Genomic DNA, 17,196 nt, shown 5'->3' with positions numbered 1-17,196 from the left:
GAGGGCCCCACGGAGGGTGGGAACACACTTCTCCAAAGCCCCAATTCCTTCTCTTAAGTGACCAGGAGAAGGAACAGAATTTATGCCTTCCTGGAGGAAGAAGGCCCCACAGAAGTTGGGACTGTGCTTCTGTCTTAAGTGGTCATGCCAGCAGGGAAGGAGAGGCAACTCCACAATGAAACCCCCCCCAAAGCTCACTGACCGATTCCAGTGAAATCCAGGCGTGGGAACTGCGCATGTTGAGAGAGTCAACTAACACACTATAAAAGAAGAGAGAATGAGTCCTCAGTGCACGCCCTCCGGAACTGGATCTCTACGCTGGCTGGACCAACGCTTGACCCAGGACTGGTGAAACCCTTCTCTTCTCTCTTTCTTTCTTTCTCTCATTCTCTCTCTCTCCCTCTTTTTCTTCTCTCTTTTCCACAGTCCCTACACCTCATCCTTTTAAACATAAACTGTTGACCAAGTCTGAGACTAGGAGTGGATCCAGCTGCTCCTGAGCTCCTCTTTGAGAAGGAGTCCAGAAAGCATGGGGGTCTGCTCTGAACCTCGTGACTCAACGGGAGGGCTCTTCTTCTGATACATTTCATGTTCCTTTTTCCATTTCATTTTTCTATACTTCCCTCCTCTTCTCAAACAGCAGCTTAAAGGACATGTTGCAAGGTTCATATTAACAAGTTCATGAGTCCTTGGACAAAGTTAGCTAGGTTGAATAAATGTTGGTTGTTGTTTGAACTCCCCTGGTGTCGTTTCACCTTAATTCTGACAAAGGAAATCCACGAACCTGAGTCACTCCAACTTGGGACGCGACACCTCCTGCTTCTCTTCGTGGCTTCAAGCCTCCAGTTTCAGTGGGTTCCTCTACCCTGTGCAACTGCCTTTTTCCACCCTAGTCCTGGAGATTCCCTCCCCAAAGGGACATGTTGGAGCACCCATCAAAAGAGAGCAGAGGGAAGGGATGCAGAGAGTTCGTGGAGGGCCACTGTGAAGTAGGCGATGGTCCCACAAATGGTGGAAGAAGTCAAGAGGGTGACACTGTGTCAGGGCTCAGTAGGTGACCCCTCCTGTGGTTGTAGGGGAGCTCTGAGTTCCTGCGGAGTACAGTGAGCACAGAGAAGGGAGTGACCCTGCTCTGCTGAGGAGCCCCAACATTCTCGTCCCTGCTGAGTCCTGTGCACGTGAGTTTTGGGGGATGAGCTGCGGAGCTTGAGCCTACACATGTACCACAGAGGTTCAGTGCCACGGACAGCCAAGATCTCACCTGCCCTTTGCTGCTTGGGGAGTCTGGGAAGGCTTTGATGGGAAGAGGCAGCAGGTTAGTGTCAGCAGGAGGGAGCACATGCCAGAGTAGGGTGCTGGGCCAGAGCTGAGGGAGCAGAGGGGGAGCATATCTGCCTAGGGCTGCCCTGTCCAAGCAGAGTTGGGCTCAGGGGAGTCACATCCAGGAGCAGCATCTCAGCAGCACCAAGGGAAAGGGGCCCCCAGGGAAGACAACCTGACAACCCATAGGGCCAGCTCCAAAATCCCAGCAGCACTCTCCAATCCTTTTTGAAGGGGAAGATTGGGGGTGGCTCAAAACCAGCATGTCACCTTTTACCCACCAGAGGTTTCCCTGCCATATGAGGGCTCTGTTATTGCACCCTGCAGGGTGAGAGACACCTGGGAGTGCACCAACAGCTTCAACTTCTTCTGCTCCTCCAGCCCCACCTTTCACCTTCACTGTTATCATAGACCAAAGGTGCAACTAGGAACCACTAGGACTGACTACAGGGACAGAGGCACAGACAGGGAAAACATGGGCAGAGCTGTTCTGCAGGCAGAGAGAAGCTGCAGAGAGGTGAGACAGAGTGGGCCTGGCCATGTGGACTGCCATGTGCATGGGGTTATTCTTCATCCTAGGTAAGTGGAAAGAAGGGGTGATGACCTCCAGGAACTGAGCATGCCCCTGTGCTCTGCATGGCTCTGTGCAGCTGTGCTGACTGCTTGCAGCCTGCCCTGCCTCTGCCTCTCGATGTCGTCAAACATCCCTGCAGAGCACAGTGGGAAGAGGCCTCCTCCTCTTCTAGCTGTGAGTTAGGCACATCTCTCCAGCCTGTCTCCTCTGCAGTGTGGGGACAAGCAGGGCACCTACCTGCTCCTTCCACATCTTGGGGCCTGATATTTTACACCTGGAGCAGACACACTGCTCATGGGGCACTGCAGCCCATCTTGCAAAGGCAAGGTCTTAGGATGGCAGCATAGGGCCCAAGGCCCACTTGCCTGTGAGAAGTCCTTGTCCATTTTTCCTTGCCTTGTTTATCCATGCAGGCCTCCTGGCATTTTTACCTGACTCCTTGCTCGTTGAGATGGGTGGTCTTGAATTCAGCACTGGTGAGACTGTGGACTGCTGTGTCCACTTCTGGGCTGTCCAGCAGAGGAAAGATATGGATATAGCAGAGCAAATGCAATGAAGGTCCATGAAGATGAGGGCAAGAGCATCTGACACACAAGGGGAGCCTGAGAGGACTGGGGTTTTACTGTCAATGTCACTACTGGAACAGGTCGTCTCCACTCTCAGAGATACTCAAAACTGAACTGGACAACGTTGTGGGCAGCCTACCATGGTGGCTTGACCCAAGATGGCAGCTAAGCCCCAAAGAGCTGCCCACTTACTCCCTCCACAGCGGGACAGGAGGCAGAATCGGAAGGGTAAAAGTGAGAAAATTTGTGTGTGGAGATAAAGGGAGTTTAATAAGCAAAGCCAAAGCTGCACACACAAATGATGCAAAATAATAAGCTCATTCTCTGCTTCCCATTGGCAAGCAGATGTTTAGCCATTTCCAGGAAAGCAGGCCTTCACCACGCATAATGGTTACTTGGGAAAGGCAAATGTCATAAATCTAAATAACCACATTTCCTCCTTCTTTCCCCCAGCTGTTATTGCTTCACATGGTGTCACGCGGTATGGAATGTCCCTTTGGCCAGTTGTGGTCAGCTGTACAGCTCGTGGGGGAACATGAGAAACAGAAGAAGCAGTGACGCTACATAAGCACTGTTCAGCAATAGCTAAAACATTGGTGTGTTATCAACATGGTTTTGGTCAAAAAAAAATTGCAGCTGCCTATACTGGCAGCTAGGAAGAAAAGTAATTCTGTCCCAGCTGCACCCACTACAGTTACTGAACACCGTTTGACCCTGCTTTAAGCAGGAGGGTTCAACTAGACCTTTTCCAGAGGTCCATTACAGCCTCCACTCTTCTACCATCCTAGGAGCAAAGCTGGTGCTTCTTCTGCTCCCCTTTTCTTATGTTGTTTCTGGGGAGCCTGAGAGGACAGCATGAGGCCGGATGGCCAGCCAGAGCTTTTAAGAGACAGCTTGGGGGGCTGGAAAGGCTGTGGGAATACTCTTGCATCCTTGGGTTTCTGGCTGGGAGAACACCTCTAGTCTTTGCCCCTGGCCTCATGCCCTGTACTCCCTGCACTCTTCCGGCAGTGGCCTTTGGGTGTGATGAAATTCCCTCCCCTGCCCTCCATTCTGTCTAGGAACCCTGCCTCCAGCAACAAGCTGTGGCCCGCAGTTGGCCTCTCAGGCCCCAGGAAGCAGCCAGTCAACCGCCCAAATGCTGGTGACATTATTCCCCGTCCTTCCAATGCCAGGCTCTGGGTTTGTGTACGTAGTTGTCCAAACTCATGACGTGTACGTAGCTGTCTCTGCACCTTTACAGAAGAACAACACACAGTAAGCTAGAAGAGAAGACCACACACCTTGACATACATACAGCAGACACCAGTTATACAGAAACCATAACCATGCTGACTAGCTGTCCTGCCTCCTCTAGGGGCTACTTTTTTACCTGCCCATATATTACTTTTGTATCACTTGAATTTTTCTCTTCCAGCTTTGAACTCCTGTAAAACAGCTGTTTCTGGAAGTCCTCAGGAAAGAAGCAAAGTCCGAGTTTCAGTTTTCCCCTTTACCCTGGCACATACCACCTACAAAACCACAGAAAGTTTGTGCACATCGCCTCTTGTCCTGTCACTGAGCACCAGTGGAAAGAGCTTACCCTGCCTTCCCTAGAGCATCCCTTCGTATGTTTCCATATATTGATGGCATGCCCCCCAGAGCCTTCTCTTCTCCAGGATAAACAGTCACAGCTCTCTCAGCCTTTCCTCATGTAAGAGCTGCTCCAGTCCCATCATCACCTTCATGGCCCTCCGCTTGCCTCTCTCCCGTGCACCCAAGTCTCTCCTGCAGTGGGGAGCCAAGAAGTGGAGCTAGTACTCCAGGCGTGACCTCGCCAGTGCCGAGTAGAGGGGAAGGATCACCTCCCTGAAACACTCCTCCTGGTGCAGCCCAGCAGACCCCTAGCCATCTCTGCCGCGAGGGCCCACGGCTGAGTCATGGTGCAGGTGTCGTCCAGCAGACCGCTTGGGTCCTTTTCTGCGAAGGCGGTTTCCATCGGAGCAGCCCCCAGCCTGCCCTGGTGCGCGGGGTCGCTCCTCCCCAGGCGCAGCCCGCTGTCAGCCCACTTCTCCGGGCTGTCTCGGTCCCCGCGGGCGGGGACTGGACGGGAGCGAGGCCAGGGCGGGCTGGGGGTGCGGGGCACGGGGAGCGTCCTGCGAGGGGACGCTGCGGGCCGGCAGCCTTCGGCAGGGCTCGGCCGGGCGACGAGCCGGGCCAGCGCCGGAGCCGCGCTGGGAGCCGAGGGGCAGGAGCCTTCGCCTCCCGGGGCGCCGCGCTCCTCCTCTGCCGACGCCCCTGCCCCGCGGCCCTCCCCGCGCCGCCCCTTCTCCTGCCGCCGAGGGGCCGCGGCCCCGGGGGGCCGGGTCTGTTGGGGGCGGGCAGAGGCGTCGGCGCTGCCCCGGCGAGGGGCCGAGCCGGCGGGGCGCGCAGAAGCCGGCCCGAGCCCGAGCCCGAGCCCGAGCCCGAGCCCGGGCCCGGGCCCGAGCGCGGCCCGCTCGGCTCCTCTGCGGCTCCCGCCGGGCCCTTCAGCCCCGGCCGGCCCCGGCGCGGCAGGGCACGATGGCGCCCGGGCTGGGGCCGTGGCTCCTGGCCTTGGCCTTGGCCGCGGGGCCGGCAGGTGAGAGCCGGGCGGGGCGGGCAGCGAGCCCGGGGCTGGGCCCGGGGCTGGGGCTGCCCGGGGCCGCGGCCGCTCCGGCGCCGGGCGCGCTGTCGCCTGGCGCTGGCCTTCCTTAGCGGGGAGGCGGGGAGCGGGCGGCGGAGAGTGCGGGGGAGAGGGCTTTCGGGCAGCGGGTCGGGGCGCAGGTGTCGGGAGCAGGCGCGGCTCAGCCCCGGGGCGGCTGGGGCTGTGCCGGGGCGGCGGGTGAGCGTCCTCGGGCCGTGGGCGCGCCCTGCCCGGCTGCCTGCGCTCTCCGTCCGCAGGGCTGTGGGCGCAGCTGAGGCTGGTGGAGGACGGCGGAGGGCTGCGAGCGCCCGGGGACACCGTGCGCCTCTCCTGCCGGGGATCCGGATTCAGCTTGGGAGGTTACGAAGTTAGGTGGTACCGTCAGGCGGCCGGCGGCAGTCTCGAGTGGGTGTCCTACATCAGCGTGTACTCGGGTTCTGTGAAACAGTACGGGGCAGGAGTGCAGGGTCGAGCCACTGCGTCCCGGGACAATTCCCGGTCCGAGTCGATTCTGTCCCTGCGGGACCTGCAGCCTCGGGACTCTGCCCGCTACTTCTGCGCTGTTGCACGGGGACAGGAAATCCAGCTGAGCTTTGACAAAAACCTGCTGGGGCCCAGCCCAGGGTGCACAACATTTGGAGCCAGTGAGTGCTGAGGTGGCTGAGGGCTGTTCCCGGGAAGAAATTGTATATCAGTGCACACTGCAGGTGGTCCTGGCTTTCGGGAAGAGCTCCTTTCCCAGCACTGCCAAGTTCCATCGCCTGAGTCCCAAATGCAGTGTTTTATTCTGAGAAGGGGGTTCAATGTGTTTCCGTCACCCAACCCGGCCGGCTGCTCTGCCTGCCTGCAGCCCCTCGCTGCCCTCCCTTGGCCCCTTCTTCCCTGGAGTACCCAAAGCACTTGGGCTTTGGCAACACCGTTGCCTGGCAATGCCATTGCCTGCTTCCATTGACCCTTTTGTGGGCCATTGCCTTGCAGCAGTGAGAGTAAAGCAGTCATGGAACAGCCCTGCTTTTGTTTCAGGTGCATTTCAGGGTGATGAGATCCAAGCGATGAGGTCTACAGTGTGGTGGCAAGCAGGGAATACTGGACCTTACGATGCACTTACATCTCCATTGCCTCCTATATTTACATGGCCTGGTATCGGCAGCGTCCCAGTGGGCTGCTGCAGTACTTGCTGCCGAGCCAGGGCCGGGGAGGCTCCTACAGCCACACAGCCCCTTTTGCCCGCAAAAGTTTTTCCTGCCAGGCTGACAAGAGGTCCGGGACACTGATCATCACCGAGCTGGAGCTGGGGGACAGTGCGCTCTAGTACAGCACCCTGCAGGGACCGCAGTGAGAGACACTTGGGGCGTGCCTGAGCAACATCAGCTTCCACCGCTCCTGCTCTCCCCTCCTGCACGTTCACGGGAGTCACAGCCTATCTCAGTGGTGAGTCAGTGAGTGGAATGTGCCTGTATTCAGACAGAGAGGGGTGTCGTTGTGGCCCGGTGCTGTCAGTCGTTCAGAGAATAGAATAGACTAGAAGAATAGACTATTTCAGTAGGAAGGGACCCTCAACCATCATCTAGTCCAACTGCCTGACCAGTTCAGGGCTGACCAAGTGAAACCATGTTATTAAGGGCATTGTCCAAATGCCTCTTAAACACTGACAGGCTTGGGGCATCAACCACCTCTCTAGGAGACCTGTGCCAGTGTTTGAGCACCCTCTTGGTAAAGAAATGCTTCCTAATGTCAAGCTAGAACCTCCCTTGGAACAGCTTTGAACCATTCTTGCGCATCCTATCACTGGATCCCAGGGAGAAGTGATCAGCACTTCCCTCTTCACTTCCCCTCCTCAGGAAGCTGTAGAGAGCAACGAGGTCAGCCCTCAGCCTCTTTTTCTCCAAACTAGGCAAGCCCAAAGCCTCAGCTGCTCCTTACAGAACATACCTTCCAGCCCTTATGGGGGGAATCCTGATGTGGGAAATCTAAGCAGAGCAGATCTGTGTGCAGAGAGGAGCCGGGCAGAGCTGAGCAGGAGCCACTCTGGCTGCGTGTAACACCCTGTGCATGCTGTCATTGCCCATCCTTGCAAATTGGACAGGGGCAGAGGAGGAGTTGGACGTTTCCACACGGGAACTTAGCACACCCTTCCCAGCCTTTCAAGCATTGCATAAATTGAGGAGATGATCCTTCCCCTCTACTCACAGAATCACTTAATGACTGCGTTTGGAAGGGACCTCCAAAGGTCATCTGGCCCAACCCCTCTACTCCAGCAGGGCTACTGAGAGCCGGTTCTGTTGCGCAGGACTATGACCAGCCATCTTTTGAATAACTCCAAGCCTGGCGATGCCACAAGCTTCCTGAGCAACGTGTGCCAGTGCTTACTCACCCGCATGCTGAAAAAGGATTTTCTGATGTTCAGAGGGATACCTTGAGACATCGCAGCCTGTTCATCCTTGTCTCCTGGGGTCACAGGTGCCCTTTCTCAGGTGCAGACAAAGGCCTCGGGCCCCACAGTAGGGAAGGTCTCAGAGATACCTGCCACATCTCTGGTGTACCCACCATCAATGGCAGCTACACTTGGGACTGGATCTAGCAGACTCGTGGCAGACACCTGCAGCATATAGTGTTGCGGTATCCATGGTTAAAATCCTGATCCATGGCTCTTTGCAGGGGAACCCCAACAAGGAGGATATGGAGGGTGCCCACCACCAGCACTATACTCCAGCTGTCCATGAGCTTGGGCCATAGGGAACCCAGCATGTCCTACCATGTCGGGACAGCCCCAAGTGTCCCAGGGCACCTTAGGCCATCCTGGCCCTGCATCCCCCGGTGATGGTCTGACAAATTCAATGTCTCAAACATCCGCTAAAAGAGCTTTGCTGGAGAAAACGGCATCTGTAAAAATGCTGGAGTTTTGTGATCAGGACAATGTGGCCAGAGGAGAGGGCCCCACGGAGGGTGGGAACACACTTCTCCAAAGCCCCAATTCCTTCTCTTAAGTGACCAGGAGAAGGAACAGAATTTATGCCTTCCTGGAGGAAGAAGGCCCCACAGAAGTTGGGACTGTGCTTCTATCTTAAGTGGTCATGCCAGCAGGGAAGGAGAGGCAACTCCACAATGAAACCCCCCCCAAAGCTCACTGACCGATTCCAGTGAAATCCAGGCGTGGGAACTGCGCATGTTGAGATAGTCAACTAACACACTATAAAAGAAGAGAGAATGAGTCCTCAGTGCACGCCCTCCGGAACTGGTTCTCTACGCTGGCTGGACCAACGCTTGACCCAGGACTGGTGAAACCCTTCTCTTCTCTCTTTCTTTCTTTCTCTCATTCTCTCTCTCTCCCTCTTTTTCTTCTCTCTTTTCCACAGTCCCTACACCTCATCCTTTTAAACATAAACTGTTGACCAAGTCTGAGACTAGGAGTGGATCCAGCTGCTCCTGAGCTCCTCTTTGAGAAGGAGTCCAGAAAGCATGGGGGTCTGCTCTGAACCTCGTGACTCAACGGGAGGGCTCTTCTTCTGATACATTTCATGTTCCTTTTTCCATTTCATTTTTCTATACTTCCCTCCTCTTCTCAAACAGCAGCTTAAGGACATGTTGCAAGGTTCATATTAACAAGTTCATGAGTCCTTGGACAAAGTTAGCTAGGTTGAATAAATGTTGGTTGTTGTTTGAACTCCCCTGGTGTCGTTTCACCTTAATTCTGACAAAGGAAATCCACGAACCTGAGTCACTCCAACTTGGGACGCGACACCTCCTGCTTCTCTTCGTGGCTTCAAGCCTCCAGTTTCAGTGGGTTCCTCTACCCTGTGCAACTGCCTTTTTCCACCCTAGTCCTGGAGATTCCCTCCCCAAAGGGACATGTTGGAGCACCCATCAAAAGAGAGCAGAGGGAAGGGATGCAGAGAGTTCGTGGAGGGCCACTGTGAAGTAGGCGATGGTCCCGAAAATGGTGGAAGAAGTCAAGAGGGTGACACTGTGTCAGGGCTCAGTAGGTGACCCCTCCTGTGGTTGTAGGGGAGCTCTGAGTTCCTGCGGAGTACAGTGAGCACAGAGAAGGGAGTGACCCTGCTCTGCTGAGGAGCCCCAACATTCTCGTCCCTGCTGAGTCCTGTGCACGTGAGTTTTGGGGGATGAGCTGCGGAGCTTGAGCCTACACATGTACCACAGAGGTTCAGTGCCACGGACAGCCAAGATCTCACCTGCCCTTTGCTGCTTGGGGAGTCTGGGAAGGCTTTGATGGGAAGAGGCAGCAGGTTAGTGTCAGCAGGAGGGAGCACATGCCAGAGTAGGGTGCTGGGCCAGAGCTGAGGGAGCAGAGGGGGAGCATATCTGCCTAGGGCTGCCCTGTCCAAGCAGAGTTGGGCTCAGAGGAGTCACATCCAGGAGCAGCATCTCAGCAGCACCAAGGGAAAGGGGCCCCCAGGGAAGACAACCTGACAACCCATAGGGCCAGCTCCAAAATCCCAGCAGCACTCTCCAATCCTTTTTGAAGGGGAAGATTGGGGGTGGCTCAAAACCAGCATGTCACCTTTTACCCACCAGAGGTTTCCCTGCCATATGAGGGCTCTGTTATTGCACCCTGCAGGGTGAGAGACACCTGTGAGTGCACCAACAGCTTCAACTTCTTCTGCTCCTCCAGCCCCACCTTTCACCTTCACTGTTATCATAGACCAAAGGTGCAACTAGGAACCACTAGGACTGACTACAGGGACAGAGGCACAGACAGGGAAAACATGGGCAGAGCTGTTCTGCAGGCAGAGAGAAGCTGCAGAGAGGTGAGACAGAGTGGGCCTGGCCATGTGGACTGCCATGTGCATGGGGTTATTCTTCATCCTAGGTAAGTGGAAAGAAGGGGTGATGCCCTCCAGGAACTGAGCATGCCCCTGTGCTCTGCATGGCTCTGTGCAGCTGTGCTGACTGCTTGCAGCCTGCCCTGCCTCTGCCTCTCGATGTCGTCAAACATCCCTGCAGAGCACAGTGGGAAGAGGCCTCCTCCTCTTCTAGCGGTGAGTTAGGCACATCTCTCCAGCCTGTCTCCTCTGCAGTGTGGGGACAAGCAGGGCACCTACCTGCTCCTTCCACATCTTGGGGCCTGATGTTTTACACCTGGAGCAGACACACTGCTCATGGGGCACTGCAGCCCATCTTGCAAAGGCAAGGTCTTAGGATGGCAGCATAGGGCCCAAGGCCCACTTGCCTGTGAGAAGTCCTTGTCCATTTTTCCTTGCCTTGTTTATCCATGCAGGCCTCCTGGCATTTTTACCTGACTCCTTGCTCGTTGAGATGGGTGGTCTTGAATTCAGCACTGGTGAGACTGTGGACTGCTGTGTCCACTCCTGGGCTGCCCAGCAGAGGAAAGACATGGACATAGCAGAGCAAATGCAATGAAGGTCCATGAAGATGAGGGCAAGAGCATCTGACACACAAGGGGAGCCTGAGAGGACTGGGGTTTTACTGTCAATGTCACTACTGGAACAGGTTGTCTCCACTCTCAGAGATACTCAAAACTGAACTGGACAACGTTGTGGGCAGCCTACCATGGTGGCTTGACCCAAGATGGCAGCTAAGCCCCAAAGAGCTGCCCACTTACTCCCTCCACAGCGGGACAGGAGGCAGAATCGGAAGGGTAAAAGTGAGAAAATTTGTGTGTGGAGATAAAGGGAGTTTAATAAGCAAAGCCAAAGCTGCACACACAAATGATGCAAAATAATAAGCTCATTCTCTGCTTCCCATTGGCAAGCAGATGTTTAGCCATTTCCAGGAAAGCAGGCCTTCACCACGCATAATGGTTACTTGGGAAAGGCAAATGTCATAAATCTAAATAACCACATTTCCTCCTTCTTTCCCCCAGCTGTTATTGCTTCACATGGTGTCACGCGGTATGGAATGTCCCTTTGGCCAGTTGTGGTCAGCTGTACAGCTCGTGGGGGAACATGAGAAACAGAAGAAGCAGTGACGCTACATAAGCACTGTTCAGCAATAGCTAAAACATTGGTGTGTTATCAACATGGTTTTGGTCAAAAAAAAAATTGCAGCTGCCTATACAGGCTGCTAGGAAGAAAAGTAACTCTGTCCCAGCTGCACCCACTACAGTTACTGAACACCATTTGACCCTGCTTCAAGCAGGAGGGTTCAACTAGACCTTTTCCAGAGGTCCATTACAGCCTCCACTCTTCTACCATCCTAGGAGCAAAGCTGGTGCTTCTTCTGCTCCCCTTTTCTTATGTTGTTTCTGGGGAGCCTGAGAGGACAGCATGAGGCCTGATGGCCAGCCAGAGCTTTTAAGAGACAGCTTGGGGGGCTGGAAAGGCTGTGGGAATACTCTTGCATCCTTGGGTTTCTGGCTGGGAGAACACCTCTAGTCTTTGCCCCTGGCCTCATGCCCTGTACTCCCTGCACTCTTCCGGCAGTGGCCTTTGGGTGTGATGAAATTCCCTCCCCTGCCCTCCATTCTGTCTAGGAACCCTGCCTCCAGCAACAAGCTGTGGCCCGCAGTTGGCCTCTCAGGCCCCAGGAAGCAGCCAGTCAACCGCCCAAATGCTGGTGACATTATTCCCCGTCCTTCCAATGCCAGGCTCTGGGTTTGTGTACGTAGTTGTCCAAACTCATGACGTGTACGTAGCTGTCTCTGCACCTTTACAGAAGAACAACACACAGTAAGCTAGAAGAGAAGACCACACACCTTGACATACATACAGCAGACACCAGTTATACAGAAACCATAACCATGCTGACTAGCTGTCCTGCCTCCTCTAGGGGCTACTGTTTTACCTGCCCATATATTACTTTTGTATCACTTGAATTTTTCTCTTCCAGCTTTGAACTCCTGTAAAACAGCTGTTTCTGGAAGTCCTCAGGAAAGAAGCAAAGTCCGAGTTTCAGTTTTCCCCTTTACCCTGGCACATACCACCTACAAAACCACAGAAAGTTTGTGCACATCGCCTCTTGTCCTGTCACTGAGCACCACTGGAAAGAGCTTACCCTGCCTTCCCTAGAGCATCCCTTCGTATGTTTCCATATATTGATGGCATGCCCCCCAGAGCCTTCTCTTCTCCAGGATAAACAGTCACAGCTCTCTCAGCCTTTCCTCATGTAAGAGCTGCTCCAGTCCCATCATCACCTTCATGGCCCTCCGCTTGCCTCTCTCCCGTACACCCAAGTCTCTCCTGCAGTGGGGAGCCAAGAAGTGGAGCTAGTACTCCAGGCGTGACCTCGCCAGTGCCGAGTAGAGGGGAAGGATCACCTCCCTGAAACACTCCTCCTGGTGCAGCCCAGCAGACCCCTAGCCATCTCTGCCGCGAGGGCCCACGGCTGAGTCATGGTGCAGGTGTCGTCCAGCAGACCGCTTGGGTCCTTTTCTGCGAAGGCGGTTTCCATCGGAGCAGCCCCCAGCCTGCCCTGGTGCGCGGGGTCGCTCCTCCCCAGGCGCAGCCCGCTGTCAGCCCACTTCTCCGGGCTGTCTCGGTCCCCGCGGGCGGGGACTGGACGGGAGCGAGGCCAGGGCGGGCTGGGGGTGCGGGGCACGGGGAGCGTCCTGCGAGGGGACGCTGCGGGCCGGCAGCCTTCGGCAGGGCTCGGCCGGGCGACGAGCCGGGCCAGCGCCGGAGCCGCGCTGGGAGCCGAGGGGCAGGAGCCTTCGCCTCCCGGGGCGCCGCGCTCCTCCTCTGCCGACGCCCCTGCCCCGCGGCCCTCCCCGCGCCGCCCCTTCTCCTGCCGCCGAGGGGCCGCGGCCCCGGGGGGCCGGGTCTGTTGGGGGCGGGCAGAGGCGTCGGCGCTGCCCCGGCGAGGGGCCGAGCCGGCGGGGCGCGCAGAAGCCGGCCCGAGCCCGAGCCCGAGCCCGAGCCCGGGCCCGGGCCCGAGCGCGGCTCCGCTCGGCTCCTCTGCGGCTCCCGCCGGGCCCTTCAGCCCCGGCCGGCCCCGGCGCGGCAGGGCACGATGGCGCCCGGGCTGGGGCCGTGGCTCCTGGCCTTGGCCTTGGCCGCGGGGCCGGCAGGTGAGAGCCGGGCGGGGCGGGCAGCGAGCCCGGGGCTGGGCCCGGGGCTGGGGCTGCCCGGGGCCGCGGCCGCTCCGGCGCCGGGCGCGCTGTCGCCTGGCGCTGGCCTTCCTTAGCGGGGAGGCGGGGAGCGGGCGGCGGAGAGTGCGGGGGAGAGGGCTTTCGGGCAGCGGGTCGGGGCGCAGGTGTCGGGAGCAGGCGCGGCTCAGCCCCGGGGCGGCTGGGGCTGTGCCGGGGCGGCGGGTGAGCGTCCTCGGGCCGTGGGCGCGCCCTGCCCGGCTGCCTGCGCTCTCCGTCCGCAGGGCTGTGGGCGCAGCTGAGGCTGGTGGAGGACGGCGGAGGGCTGCGAGCGCCCGGGGGCACCGTGCGCCTCTCCTGCCGGGGATCCGGATTCAGCTTCGGTAATACCGGAATTTGGTGGTACCGTCAGTCGGCCGGCGGCAGTCTCGAGTGGTTGTCCGTTATCAGCCATGATTCCTTATTCATTCGATTCGAGCACTCAGTGCAGGGTCGAGCCACGGTGTCCCGGGACAATTCCCGGTCCGAGTCGATTCTGTCCCTGCGGGACCTGCAGCCTCGGGACTCTGCCCGCTACTTCTGCGCTGTTGCACGGAGACAGGAAATCCAGCTGAGCTTTAACAAAAACTTGCTGAGGCCCGGCCCAGGGTGCACAATATTTGGAGCCAGTGAGTGCTGAGGTGGCTGAAGGCTGTTCCCGGGAGGAAATTGTATATCAGTGCACACTGCAGGTGGTCCTGGCTTTCAGCAAGAGCTCCTTTCCCAGCACTGCCAAGTTCCATCACCTGAGTCCCAAATGCAGTGTTTTATTCTGAGAAGGGGGTTCAATGTGTTTCTGTCACCCAACCCGGCCGGCTGCTCTGCCTGCCTGCCTGCAGCCCCCCGCTGCCCTCCCTTGGCCCCTTCTTCCCTGGAGTACCCAAAGCACTTGGGCTTTGGCAACACCGTTGCCTGGCAATGCCATTGCCTGCTTCCATTGACCCTTTTGTGGGCCATTGCCTTGCAGTGGTGATAGTAAAGCAGTCATGGAACAGCCCTGGTTTTGTTTCAGGTGCATTTCAGGGTGATGAGATCCAAGCGATGAGGTCTACAGTGTGGTGGTAAGCAGGGAATACTGGACCTTGCGACGCACTTACAGCTCCAATGCCTCCTATATTTACATGGCCTCGTATCAGCAGCGTCCCAGTGGGCCGCTGCAGTACTTGCTGCCGAGCCAGGGCCGGGGAGGCTCCTACAGCCACACAGCCCCTTTTGCCCACAAAAGGTTTTCCTGCCAGGCTGACAAGAGGTCCGGGACACTGATCATTACCAAGCTGGAGCTGGGGTACAGTGCGCTCTAGTACGGCACCCTGCAGGGACCACAGTGAGAGACACTTGGGTCGTGCCTGAGCAACATCAGCTTCCACCGCTCCTGCTTTCCCCTCCTGCACGTTCACGGGAGTCACAGCCTATCTCAATGGTGAGTCAGTGAGTGGAATGTGCCTGTATTCAGACAGAGAGGGGTGTCGTTGTGGCCCGGTGCTGTCAGTTGTTCAGAGAATAGAATAGAATAGACTAGAAGAATAGACTATTTCAGTAGGAAGGGACCCTCAACCATCATCTAGTCCAACTGCCTGACCAGTTCAGGACTGACCAAGTGAAAGCATGTTATTAAGGGCATTGTCCAAATGCCTTTTAAACACTGACAGGCTTGGGGCATCAACCACCTCTCTAGGAAACTTGTGCCAGTGTTTGAGCACCCTCTCGGTAAAGAAATGCTTCCTAATGTCAAGCTAGAACCTCCCTTGGAACAGCTTTGAACCATTCCTGCACAACCTATCACTGGATCCCAGGGAGAAGAGATCAGCACTTCCCTCTTCACTTCCCCTCCTCAGGAAGCTGTAGAGAGCAACGAGGTCAGCCCTTAGCCTCTTTTTCTCCAAAAAGAGGCCCAAAGCCCAAAGCAAGGCAAGCCCAAAGCCTCAGCTGCTCCTCACAGAACATACCTTCCAGCCCTTATGGGGGGAATCCTGATGTGGGAAATCTAAGCAGAGCAGATCTGTGTGCAGAGAGGAGCCGGGCAGAGCTGAGCAGGAGCCACTCTGGCTGTGTGTAACACCCTGTGCGTGCTGTCATTGCCCATCCTTGCAAATTGGACAGGGGCAGAGGAGGAGTTGGACGTTTCCACACGGGAACTTAGCACACCCTTCCCAGCCTTTCAAGCATTGCATAAATTGAGGAGATGATCCTTCCCCTCTACTCACAGAATCACTTAATGACTGCGTTTGGAAGGGACCTCCAAAGGTCATCTGGCCCAACCCCTCTACTCCAGCAGGGCTACTGAGAGCCGGTTCTGTTGCGCAGGACTATGACCAGCCATCTTTTGAATAACTCCAAGCCTGGAGATGCCACAAGCTTCCTGAGCAACGTGTGCCAGTGCTTACTCACCCGCATGCTGAAAAAGGATTTTCTGATGTTCAGAGGGATACCTTGAGACATCGCAGCCTGTTCATCCTTGTCTCCTGGGGTCACAGGTGCCCTTTCTCAGGTGCAGACAAAGGCCTCGGGCCCCACAGTAGGGAAGGTCTCAGAGATACCTGCCACATCTCTGGTGTACCCACCATCAATGGCAGCTACACTTGGGACTGGATCTAGCAGACTCGTGGCAGAGACCTGCAGCATATAGTGTTGCGGTATCCATGGTTAAAATCCTGATCCATGGCTCTTTGCAGGGGAACCCCAACAAGGAGGATATGGAGGGTGCCCACCACCAGCACTATACTCCAGCTGTCCATGAGCTTGGGCCATAGGGAACCCAGCATGTCCTACCATGTCGGGACAGCCCCAAGTGTCCCAGGGCACCTTAGGCCATCCTGGCCCTGCATCCCCCTGTGATGGTCTGACAAATTCAATGTCTCAAACATCCGCTAAAAGAGCTTTGCTGGAGAAAACGGCATCTGTAAAAATGCTGGAGTTTTGTGATCAGGACAATGTGGCCAGAGGAGAGGGCCCCACGGAGGGTGGGAACACACTTCTCCAAAGCCCCAATTCCTTCTCTTAAGTGACCAGGAGAAGGAACAGAATTTATGCCTTCCTGGAGGAAGAAGGCCCCACAGAAGTTGGGACTGTGCTTCTATCTTAAGTGGTCATGCCAGCAGGGAAGGAGAGGCAACTCCACAATGAAACCCCCCCCAAAGCTCACTGACCGATTCCAGTGAAATCCAGGCGTGGGAACTGCGCATGTTGAGATAGTCAACTAACACACTATAAAAGAAGAGAGAATGAGTCCTCAGTGCACGCCCTCCGGAACTGGTTCTCTACGCTGGCTGGACCAACGCTTGACCCAGGACTGGTGAAACCCTTCTCTTCTCTCTTTCTTTCTTTCTCTCATTCTCTCTCTCTCCCTCTTTTTCTTCTCTCTTTTCCACAGTCCCTACACCTCATCCTTTTAAACATAAACTGTTGACCAAGTCTGAGACTAGGAGTGGATCCAGCTGCTCCTGAGCTCCTCTTTGAGAAGGAGTCCAGAAAGCATGGGGGTCTGCTCTGAACCTCGTGACTCAACGGGAGGGCTCTTCTTCTGATACATTTCATGTTCCTTTTTCCATTTCATTTTTCTATACTTCCCTCCTCTTCTCAAACAGCAGCTTAAGGACATGTTGCAAGGTTCATATTAACAAGTTCATGAGTCCTTGGACAAAGTTAGCTAGGTTGAATAAATGTTGGTTGTTGTTTGAACTCCCCTGGTGTCGTTTCACCTTAATTCTGACAAAGGAAATCCACGAACCTGAGTCACTCCAACTTGGGACGCGACACCTCCTGCTTCTCTTCGTGGCTTCAAGCCTCCAGTTTCAGTGGGTTCCTCTACCCTGTGCAACTGCCTTTTTCCACCCTAGTCCTGGAGATTCCCTCCCCAAAGGGACATGTTGGAGCACCCATCAAAAGAGAGCAGAGGGAAGGGATGCAGAGAGTTCGTGGAGGGCCACTGTGAAGTAGGCGATGGTCCCGAAAATGGTGGAAGAAGTCAAGAGGGTGACACTGTGTCAGGGCTCAGTAGGTGTCCCCTCCTGTGGTTGTAGGGGAGCTCTGAGTTCCTGCGGAGTACAGTGAG

At 56.1% G+C, this 17,196-nt stretch overlaps 1 protein-coding gene, 1 long non-coding RNA gene and 2 gene segments (V, D, J or C); 3 read left to right on the top strand and 1 right to left on the bottom strand.

Annotated features, from left to right (window-relative positions):
• Positions 1-16,725, bottom strand: part of LOC126038957 (uncharacterized) — a 47,230-nt gene extending 30,505 nt beyond the window's left edge. For both annotated transcript variants that reach the window (XR_007506133.1, XR_007506132.1), the window contains exons 1-2: positions 15,413-16,725; positions 6,851-7,351 (exon numbers count right to left, since the gene is read on the bottom strand). This is a non-coding gene — a long non-coding RNA (uncharacterized LOC126038957). The remainder of the gene's footprint in view (positions 1-6,850; positions 7,352-15,412) is intronic.
• LOC126038902 (M1-specific T cell receptor alpha chain-like) overlaps positions 1-17,196 on the top strand; it is a 198,391-nt gene that overhangs the window by 50,578 nt on the left and 130,617 nt on the right. The window lies entirely within an intron of this gene.
• Positions 4,951-8,327, top strand: LOC126038908 (Ig heavy chain V region C3-like). The segment is given in 3 exon segments: positions 4,951-5,059; positions 5,362-6,532; positions 7,763-8,327. Coding segments are annotated over 2 exon segments (456 nt in total).
• Positions 12,974-17,196, top strand: part of LOC126038910 (Ig heavy chain V region C3-like) — a 39,530-nt gene continuing 35,307 nt past the window's right edge. Inside the window, 2 exon segments of the V gene segment in view lie at positions 12,974-13,088; positions 13,391-13,786. Coding sequence covers positions 13,031-13,088; positions 13,391-13,785 — 453 coding nt within the window.

Source organism: Accipiter gentilis, chromosome 5 (assembly GCF_929443795.1).
Source record: "Accipiter gentilis chromosome 5, bAccGen1.1, whole genome shotgun sequence".
Classification (NCBI taxonomy): Eukaryota; Metazoa; Chordata; class Aves; order Accipitriformes; family Accipitridae; genus Astur; species Astur gentilis.
This window is presented reverse-complemented; position numbering and strand designations above follow the sequence as displayed.